Source organism: Amblyomma americanum, chromosome 5 (assembly GCF_052857255.1).
Source record: "Amblyomma americanum isolate KBUSLIRL-KWMA chromosome 5, ASM5285725v1, whole genome shotgun sequence".
In the NCBI taxonomy this organism is placed as follows: domain Eukaryota; kingdom Metazoa; phylum Arthropoda; class Arachnida; order Ixodida; family Ixodidae; genus Amblyomma; species Amblyomma americanum.
In genome coordinates this window covers 120,361,576-120,372,188 of record NC_135501.1, presented here as the reverse complement: position 1 = coordinate 120,372,188, position 10,613 = coordinate 120,361,576, and the positions used below count along the sequence as shown (strand labels likewise).

Sequence of the window (10,613 nt, the reverse complement as noted above, 5' to 3'; positions counted from 1 at the left end):
CAGAAATGGCGAGTTGTTTTCTGGCCTTTCTATATTTGTTTCCTCTGGCAGTTACGTGCACCAAAGCGCCGCCTCACATAATAATATTACTCGCCGACGACTTGGTACGTACTGCGTCTCCGCTCCTACAGCGCCTTCCTATTATATCTCTTGTGATACAACCGAATGCCTAACAATATAAAATTTATGTGCCACAGTCATACGTTATTTCTGCTGGTGTAAATCTAAAAAATCTAAAAATATTTTTAAAAACTCTTGCACAATCCCATGTCTATCCTCAGGAGGGTAGTGCCTGCAATTCCCTTTTCACATTGCAACGCATCTCATATGGGAAGCAAAATACTTTGTGGAAGTGTAAGCATGAGCGCTGTAAATGCCATTGAAGTTTAGCATGTATTTAAGTATTTTCTTCATTCTCCGACGTATTCATGGTTCTTTAAACACTTCATTGATCAGCCAATCCACACGTGGTCACACTTTTTAACCTTGCCTCCTACGTATTGAATCCAGTAGTTCCCGCTGCCTACGTTCTGAGTTATAAAAATATCTGCAGCTCAGTGGAATTCATAAAAACAAAGTTAAAATAAATAAAAATTGGCTTAACTAAGCAAAGGCTCTGTTAAAGGATCGGAGTGAGGGGCGAGGTGCGCGAAGAGGCTGGAAAAGACGCTGCCAGGAGCAGCTGTGTAATGATTTCCATTTTTCAAGTATTTTTAATGCGCACCAAATTATCAGTCTGGGTGTTCTAATAAAAGCCAACCATTAGCCCGTCTCTCTGCGCTAACTACTTTACACTGTAGTTCAATGGGCTCTGTATCAACTACATTTTTCTTCCTTCTGTCCTGTCTGTTTATGTCGGAATGTGTTCTTGGTTGCGTTTGACCTTGTAATTATGTATTTTACTGCCAGTGGCCTCCTAGCCAGCCTTCCTGAGTTAAACTTATGAGTCCTATCTGTCTTCGGGCTTATTCAGATTTGGTCCCCGCGACCTCATGAGTAGCTGCGGGAAGCCTAAAGCAATTAGGGGCAACTGCACAGGAAGAGGCCACATGCGAACCCACTGCCGTTATCAGTCGACACATCGGCTACGTGGTTAATTCTTGCTTTCTTGATGCACAGGGATGGTACGACGTGAGTTTTCACGGCTCGTCTCAGATCCCAACGCCCAACTTGGATGCTCTGGCGGCTGATGGTATTATCCTCAACAGCCACTACGTACAGTCCTCATGTGCGCCTTCGAGGGCAGCACTTCTAACAGGCCTGTATCCGATACGTACAGGTAAGTACAACGTCCGTTCGCGAAAATGTGCATGCATGGGCGGAGGATGCGGCAGGAGTTTACGGGTTAATTATTTATTCTTGAGAACAAGAATGTAAAAAAGTTATTAAATTCGTTTCTGGGCACCCGCACGGCAAAAACGCCGAGAGAACTCCTTTCTGCCTCCCTTCTACTGATGTGGGGTTTAAATCGAGTACTTTGAACAGATGTTGCAGTTGTCTGAAGGTCTGAAGTGTACATTTTTTGATGGTACCAATAGCACACAGGGGGGATGGGGGTTCTATCGTGGGTCCCACATAGAAAAGCGGGGCTCTGGCAGCCTTCAGAGTACCCATGTCGGCCCCCTGTGGCGAATAAGAGGGCCAGCGCAAACTGGGCTTGGCCCTGTTGATTCTACGTGGGTACCATAAAGGTCTTGCTAGGGCTACAACATGCTACATTCCTACATCTAGCCCACATCAGTTCTTTAATTGCCAGGTACTCAAGGGCAGATCGAACATCAATGTGGGCCATATGCTCTAAAACTCATTGGCCTGACCACTGGCTGCCATTGGCTGTGATGTGCAACCAATGGTGAGCTCCGGTCCCCAAACACCCAATGGTTGGGCCGCTTGCCCCCGCCGCTTCGAAGCCACGGGAATATCTGAGCGACCACTGACAGAGGACCAAACGGACGCGCAATAGACAACGAAAAATAGCTTATCAACAAGCTGGACAGGGCGCACGCGATGGCCCTCAGACAACTGCAGACGCTCACGTACCCCAATCTGTCAAAATACCACAGACTCTACCCTGGAACATACCCGACGAATATAAGCAAGGTCTGCCACACTGCTATAGCCACTTTACCCCGTATGCTCTGGGACTGTAGCAAAAACCCTGACGGTGATAACTCCGGAACCCTCCCGCCGCGGTGGACCGCTACCTTGCGCAGCCCCAGCCTCGGTGACCAACTCTGGGCCGTCCAGCAGGCCCGCGAGGCGACGGCGAGGAAACACCTCGACGTCCCCACGTCGGAGTCCTAATGCCCCCGTCGGCGAAAGCTCTGCAGGACTTTTGAATAAAGTTGTTACCAACCAAAATCAAAAAGGACCCCAGGTGGCCCAGCTCAAGGAATCGAATTTTAAAAAGACGGAACGTCCTAGTCCGTTGAAACTAACCAATTCAGGGCTCTTGAGAGTCGCACGGCCTAATCTGTTGTAATATTGGTTTCTCCAAAGCTATTACTAGTAAAAACTAATTAGAAATTTAAAACATTTATATCAGGAATAGAGTGCCAGTCCAGGAGTTCTAGATTGTTTTCAGCAACAGCTTGCTGAAATTATTCTAGTAACGTGCCGTTTACCCTGCCGCATTCTATAAGCTGTCTATATTATTTTTTTCATTTCATGTCCGTTTGTTACTCTGTCACTAATCACTGGACCTCAGCATTACTCCTACTGTTGCCAAAGCGCTGCAACGCACCTCACCAGCGGCATATCGCGGCCAATAATAGCCAATAATGAGGTCATTTCACCAACCACCGATAGGCCCAGTCGCTTCCAACAGGCGCTTAAAGCGCAGGGTGAAATCAGTGACCAATTACACAGGACCAAAAGGGCGCGAAATAGATAATGAAAAAGGAACACCTTATGGAATATGGCGCTTGTTGGATTTACACTCGGTGATGGGTTTGGTGTTTTTACTTTAAACTGAGGCTTCACACTCCAACAAAATTGTTCTGGACGGTAATGGTGGCCAGATATTGGCGGCTGTGGTGGGTGCGGCCTGTGGAGGGAGGACGGGAAGTGGGGTAGTGGGTCGACGGTGGCAGAAGGTGGGTGGGCAGGCCCCTAAACATGGAGGTGGGGTGAAGAGGTGGCTGGCTTTATAGCTGCGCCATTTAATTCAATTTCGGCGTCGCTTTCGCGTTCCGCTGCTGCGTGGCCTTCTAGTCGATGGAGGAAATATTAAGGTTGGATGCAGATGGGATGTGGTGCGAGCCGGATAAAGAAGATACAGCTGGGTAAGCAGTGGATTGTGCCTCTTGAGTGTGAAGATTCGTGGAGGTGGGGTGGGGAGGTGACTTGTGACGCAAGGCGGAAATTTGGGCAAGTTGGTAAGTGCTCATCAAAATTATTGGGGTGATGCTCTTGATAGGGGTGGGAGAGGGAGCTTCAATTCCTGAAGCTACAGACATACAGACAGCGGTATTTGCACAGTGAGAGACTACCACTGCTTTCGCGGTAAAACCGCGGCAATCTTTTTGTCTTTCTAGATCTGCCAATCAACGCATATGAAAGTCATTAGGCGCTTGTCGAAATGAACATTTTTAAGTATTTTTTAAAATAATTGGACACTTATTGTCTCTATTGACTGTTGGCCTGTAACGTCGGGAAACTGTTGCCGCTTACCACAGACTCTTCTGTTCAGTTTGTGATATATGCTGATGACAGCACCCTGCTACATTCTGCTGGTAGTATCGATAAAGAGTAGCGGCTATAGCTGGAATCTGGCCCTTTTTTTTTGTTCTTGCGGTCTCGAAAATTGCGAGATGCACCTTGGGATTCAGAGCACGGTATAAGCCCTAAACTTCCTATATACATTGGGCATATTCAAGGTCGGTTATCCCTGCAACCACTCCCAATTTTACCTGCATCCACATAGTCTATCGGAGTAGATGGCAAGGGATGTTGTGGCGCTGGTCGCAGCGTTCACACTAGGCTGGACGCCAATAGCATCATCTCATTGGCACGTCATCACGTCTCGGTATTCAGCTTGTCGCCAAGGAGCAATATGTTTCAATGCTTATCATGGTTCATGCCATGTGTAACGCAGGACACAGCCGTTTTTGCTCGAGTAGACCGCAAATAATTCCGTTATTTTGTCGCCAATGGCATGCTTTGAAGGAGCAGTATTTTTGTTGGGCTTTAGGGCGCTGAAATGAAACATTAGAAATTACAGCACATGGATGTTTTTTTTTTCAATTTTCCCACAACGAAATCGGCCCGCCGCGGCTGTGATTTCACATTCGCGATGCTGGGCTAAGCAGACGAACTTCGCATGCATAGAGCCACTAAGATAGCAAATTATACCTTTTCAAGTACCCATAGCGGCGACCGATAAATTCTTCTCAGGACATAAAGTTTTTCCGTGCTCCAACTTTGAAAACGATCGACGCAGTGGCCGCTTACGGGAAGCTCTAGAGTATTAAAGAAACATCTATAACATGTCATGGCGATACAATAGGCGGGGCTAGCGAGACAGCTGTTTGCGCGCACCAAAATCTTTGCACACCTTAGGCAACAAAATTTTTTTGCTAGCCTGTTGGTACAACGTTTAAAGATAAATTTTTAGCAAAAATTAAGAATTCAGTACAGACACGTAGAAGAAATCAGCGTGTATCTCGTGAAGGTCTATGTTGCGCTTGATGTGTTTAGTTTAGAAAGAAACACAAATGCACTTTTTGATGTTTCATGTAACAATCGCGCCCCTCTCTTTCACTAAGCGTTACAGTTTTCCAGGGCACGGCCTTGAGATTCTGCGATCACATTACGACCTGTGTGAATTCCGGCTATGTAGCATCATGCCGTATTGGAAGTTCTGCGGCAACTTTTCTTGATAATTCCGTCTATCTAATCTATTGCACAATTTAACCCAATCTAAATACATAAATTTCTGCTGTACTTAATATCAATGTTGGAATGTTACTGCAGTGGTTTTTCAATCAGTGGCTGTGTCGAGCTACACGTCTGCATTGAGAATGATATCAGAGTATGAAAGAACCAAGGTTTACTGAAAGTGCTTGTGCGCTGAGCGGCACCCGTAAAGCGAAAAAATGACCACACATTACTTCTAAAACGGCTTTGTCACGCAATGCCTCTTTCCTTACATGAGAAAAGTGACGCTCCGGAAGTGCAACATTTTCCAATGCTCATGTTTTCCCGCATGTCTTAAGGAATGCAAGGAATCCCAGCCGGATACGGCGCTCCTTGGGGATTGCCACTCAACGTGACTATTCTACCTCAGTACCTAAAGAAACTTGGTTACGAGACTCACTTGGTTGGAAAGGTATGTTTGTCCGCCTGATGGGCTCTTCATATTTTGCTGAAGGATACATAATTCATCAGCGCAATGGAGCACACATCTTTTGCCGCAATTAAGGGCTTTGAAGCACTAGCTTAGCTGTTGATCCATGGATTGTTCTATGTGCTTTACAATTTAATTAATAACGGCTGATTTCAAGCTCCTCAGATTAGAACAAGCTGGAGCAGAACGATACTCATGTAATCGTAAAGCACTGTATGTGCTGGCAGCGCACAGAAAATATTCTGTCGCCCTGCCTCGGCTAGGCAGTATCGGCATTCTGAAAAGCAAAATCACAAAAACAATTATTTGCCAGTCGTTTTGTCATTTCGCAATATATTTATAAAAAAGTCGCCCAATTACAGCTCAAAGTTGCCGCTCGTCCGGTTGAATATAAACGTTCTCAATCGGTTTGTTGGACTTTCGGCAGCAAGCTTCTTTTGCCTATTGCCCAGTGAAGATTAAAATGACACGTAATACAAAAATTTAAATCTATAACTTTCCGATTTCTTTGTGTGACTATGCGTCTGGCTGCCGAGCCCGGGCACCTGGGACCCAACGTGGCCACGGCGGGGATATTTGAGGAAATGTGAAATGCAAAAACCTTCATGTGCTGTTAAATGTCAGTGCACTTCGAAGAACACCTGTTGGTCGAAATTAATGCCGTGAGGTACCCTATGTATCTTCTTTACGTACGTGTCACTTTTGAGCGTTGAAATCCACAAACTAAGTGTGCTACGGCGAATAAGTGCACAAAAGTAAATTTTAAGACGGAAATGCCAAAAGTGGCCTCCGTTGAGCACTTGAAAACACTGCAAGTTGTCCTTGCTTTGACCATCATCAGACAAGTTTTAGTTCGCTTTGAAGATGGTAGAAGTTTTGTGCTCTTTAACAATTTAAAGGCACGCGCCTTTGCCTTTAGAAAAAAGCTGCCATCCCCCACACACGCTCCTTCTGATCATAACATACGATACCTGGCGCAAAACCAAAATTAAGGTGGCCAGCAAATTTTGGGAACTAAGGTCCGGAGGAGGAATCCCAGGGTTCATTCTTTGCGACCAGGTAACAAATTTAATTTCTGCTATGGCGCGCTAATTCTTGTAGTCTTAACGCTGCTTACCCATGTTATCGGCTTTCGGCTCCTTTCGTGGCAATGTTCCTTTTAAAGATGGGCTCTATTTTTCTTAAGCACGCATTATTGCGTGGTCCAATGGAAGTCACGATAATTAGAAAAATATGTCCAGTTATCGCTTTGTGCCTACTAAAACGTGGCCAACGAAAGCGCAAGCTTGTATATGAGCTCCGAAACCCTATTCAGCTGGTCCAACTTAAGGACACATAGATATAGCGGTTGCAAATACGCCTCGCGCTGCGAGAAAGCTCGGAAGTTATTGGATTAGCTCCCAAGCAGCTTGCAGAGAGCTGTTAAAGATGCCAGCCCATCGGCGGACTGCCTTTAGGACGACTATGCTTTTTAATTCAACCGAAAAGCAAAGCTCAGCGCTCCCGAGCAGGTTACAGCTTTCATACCGCAAGCGGATATCAAAGTGGTCGTGAAAGCGCTCGGAAATAAGGCTGGTGAGAAAAATCATCCCTATGCGCTGCGAGACTATAAGTGGAAGCGAATCGGGGTGCATGGCAACAAACCAAACCCCTACGTCGCACAACTGGACTTACCAGGGTGGAATAAACCAAGAAGACAAGGAATTCGAGGCGGTTTAAAACGCGCGCATGCAACCTTAGGAAGGACACGTTCAGCTGTCTGACATTTTCAAGACAGTCATTGCTTACCTGGAGTGCAGTAGAGCCGAGACAGTATTGTAAACTTTCCTAGCGTTTCCAGACGTGATAAAAAAAAAAACGTTACGGTAGGTCGCGCCGACTTACACTGCATCCATCTGCAAGAAGGTCGTTCACTAAAGGCTCCTCAAAGGATCGTATCCAATCCTGGGAGCGCTTTCCTCCGATGCCAGGACAAACCAGGTCGAGCCGCTGTAGATGAAGTAATTAATCCAACCGAAAGCTACTTTACAGTGGTTTGCCTCGCGAAGAAACGCGGAGGCCTAAGGGTATGCATTCACTATCGAAGCCTTAATGATGTTTCCAGAGATGGCGTGTTTCCGACAGCGCTAGCCCAGGAAGTCAGTCTAAGAGTGCGCTGCTTAAACGCTGCGTTGCTTTTTTTTTGCTTAAAACACGACTACCAAAAGGCTGTTTAGAAAATAAAAGGCGATCATAGCGACTGATGCGCCATGGTATACTTTAGCATCAGTGTTCCCCACAGAGTGACCAGCCGCTGCCGCCGGCGGGTTCAGAGCGTGCGAGCGCGTGGCCTTATCCAGCACGCAAATCACTGTTCAACACACTGTAAGCTGTCCCGCTCCAATACAGCAATCGCAATGCGGCACGCCGTACCCCCTCTCCAATCCCTCCTGCAACTTCTCTTCTTCTTCCCTGGCCCACTTTATTGAACGTGGACGGGTATTTCCCTCTCTTCACTTTGTCAGCTGCCAGCCGATGCTTCAGATGGACGGACGGACACATTTTTCCAGTATAGCAGTGCTAATCCTATCCCAGTAAAAGTCCCCCGCGGTGGCTCAGCGGTTGTGACGCTCGGCTGCTGACCCGAAAGACGCGGGTTCGATCCCGGCCGCTGTGGTCGAATTTCGATGGAGGCCAAATTCTAGAGGCCCGTGTACTGTGCAATGTCAGTGCACGTCAAACAACCCCAGGTGGTCGAAATTCCCGGAGCCCTTCACTACGGCGTCCCTCATCGACTGAGTTGCTTTGAGACATTAAACCCCCATAAACCAAACCTAACGGAGTAAAAGAAAAGCCACATATGCGCGTTCTTTGGCACGCATGGTGGGCAGTTGGCTAAAAGACACTGCCTTTATGGCGCCAAAATGTGGTCGCCACTTAAGAGCCCGTCATTAAGTCAGCACAACTAAGCCCAGTTGGGCAGACAAATATTCTCTTGCGCAATCGTAGAGCGCACGCTTGCTCATACCTACAAGACACATTTGCATTCTACTGCTGTGGAATCACTATTTGCAACACATACACACTATCGTGCAGGAGGATGAGGAGGAAACGGAGAGGAAAGGCAGGGAGGTTAACCGGGAGAATAACTGGTTTGCTACCCTGCACGGCAAGAAAGGGGTTAGGGGATGAAAATTAAAGAGAAAGGAGAGTAGCAGAAAACTGAAGTCACTATGAAAAGTCAGCGTTCGTTAAAGTCACCATCATGGAGCTCCTACATATGCGACATGAGGATAGCGACCGGAGAAGTAGGAGATGCCTCAGCGCTCCATACCTTATCTGGGACATGAGACCAAACACTACAAAAGTAGAATCGACATTTGAGCTAGTTGGTATAGCGTCATGGAAAAAATAACATACTCAGGACAACGGACAAGGAAGACCTAAAGCGCTTGTGTTTGGTCTTCCCTGTCCGTGGTCCTGAGTGCGCAATTTTTTCATAACACTACAAAAGTTTAAGAAACACTTTAGGAGCTGCAGTGTCCAGCCACAAAAATACAGGGGCCGTATTCTATAACTAGTCCATTTCGTGGCCATTTGGTCCACTGTCAGTGGTCACTCGAATATTCCTCATACGTCTTTTCATCCGCTAAAAATTTAATAATCGCGACATTACAATCACACTGGCAAAAAGAAAAGCCTGAGCTAAAAATTAACCCCGAAGAAATTTATAACTTATCAGTACGCTCAAGCTGCCATCATCTGCTGGAGGTGGCCAAATAAACAGTAAGCTCCTTAAAAACGTTCTCTCAGTATGCAGTCAGATATTGCACCTAATATTCACACACTTTTTAGACACTGGAAGCGTTCCTGATGAATAGAACATAGCCCAAATTGTCCCCGCTTTGAAAACAGGTGACCTAGCATGTCCATCTAGCTATTGTTCAATTTTCGTCACCTGCGTTAATTCCAAGCTACTTGAGCAGATTATATCGTCAGGATTATTATCCTCTCATGACTCAACTAGCTCCTTTTATCCTCATCAGCACGTTTTCAGGAAATCACTGTCGTGTGAGAGACAGCTGGCCGAGTTCACCTACGGCATACTTACGGGCATGGACAATAACTTCCAGATAAATCTAATTTGTTTAGACTTTACTGACGCATTCGACCGCTTATCTCATAATATTCTGCTCGCAAGATTTTCAAGCTTCGGGTTGCCCACTAATCTAATGCGTTGTCAAGGGCATTTTATAAACAGATGGCGACAGCTAACATCTGCCAATTACTTCCAAACAACCCTAACATACTTAATATCGGGTGTGCCGCAAAGCAGAGGCCTGTCACCGCTACTTTTCTAATATACGTTAACGACTTGCCATCTAACATAAAATGGAAATTATGACTCTTTGCAGATGTCTGCGTCATTTAAAATTCAATACGTAGCCCGGCTGATAGCCTTGCCTTAAACACGATGTCGAGATTATTTCATCATGGCGTGAAAAATGGCAGACGCCTTGAAATTGCTAAGTGCAAATCATTGTTCTTCACTCGTAAACACACCTTGAGTCTTCATATTTAGAGCATTTCGTTAGTGCCTATCAACGAAACGTAATCATATAATCATCTAGGTGTCCAATCGGGGACAAAAGTGGTATACTTCACGCAGCGGGAGCCGGAACAACGCAAAACTGCGTCGTAACGCCGTGTAAAGCTAGAAGCATTGAAACGAGTCAAGCGACATGCCTGCAGATTATAAAGGGCTCCTATTGGCTGTCTCGATCCCAGATGCCGCCTGTAGATGGCGCTACAATGCAGTTTCCGTTGCGCCTGCTCCCACTGCGTACAGAATGCCACTTTTGTCATCGATAGTACATCTGACACTATCACTTTCATGCGTAACCCACATTCAAACTATTTGCTGTGATGCCTCACGCTCACTTGGTTACCTGCGAGGAAATCTGAAATATTCATCTCCTGACATTAAACAATTGGCGCAAGAAAAATTTGTGCGCCCAAAACTAGAGTACAAATCTTCCATCTGGCATCCATCCCAATTGTACCTATCCACCAAATCGGAATCAATTCAAAATCGTGCAGTTCGGTCGGTTCGCCACCTCCAGTTACTCAAGAGACGGCAATGTCGCCGCCCTAAAGCAGTCCCATCGTCTCCTTATCTTGAACGATGCCATGTCATTCAGCGCTTTTGCCCCATTGAGATCGTCCCCACGCCTTAGCCACGATAACCCGACAGCCCGCATAATCGGCTGCACTTCAGCGTACAGCT

The 10,613-nt window shown here is 46.2% G+C and overlaps 1 protein-coding gene across 3 annotated transcripts in view; it reads left to right on the top strand.

Annotated features, from left to right (window-relative positions):
- The window catches only part of LOC144134981 (arylsulfatase B-like), a 37,180-nt gene continuing 26,567 nt past the window's right edge, over positions 1 to 10,613 (top strand). For all 3 annotated transcript variants that reach the window (XM_077667766.1, XM_077667767.1, XM_077667765.1), the window contains exons 1-3: positions 1 to 104; positions 1,120 to 1,279; positions 5,217 to 5,329. In XM_077667766.1, coding sequence (XP_077523892.1) covers positions 6 to 104; positions 1,120 to 1,279; positions 5,217 to 5,329 — 372 coding nt within the window. In that variant the 5' untranslated portion in view covers positions 1 to 5. The remainder of the gene's footprint in view (positions 105 to 1,119; positions 1,280 to 5,216; positions 5,330 to 10,613) is intronic.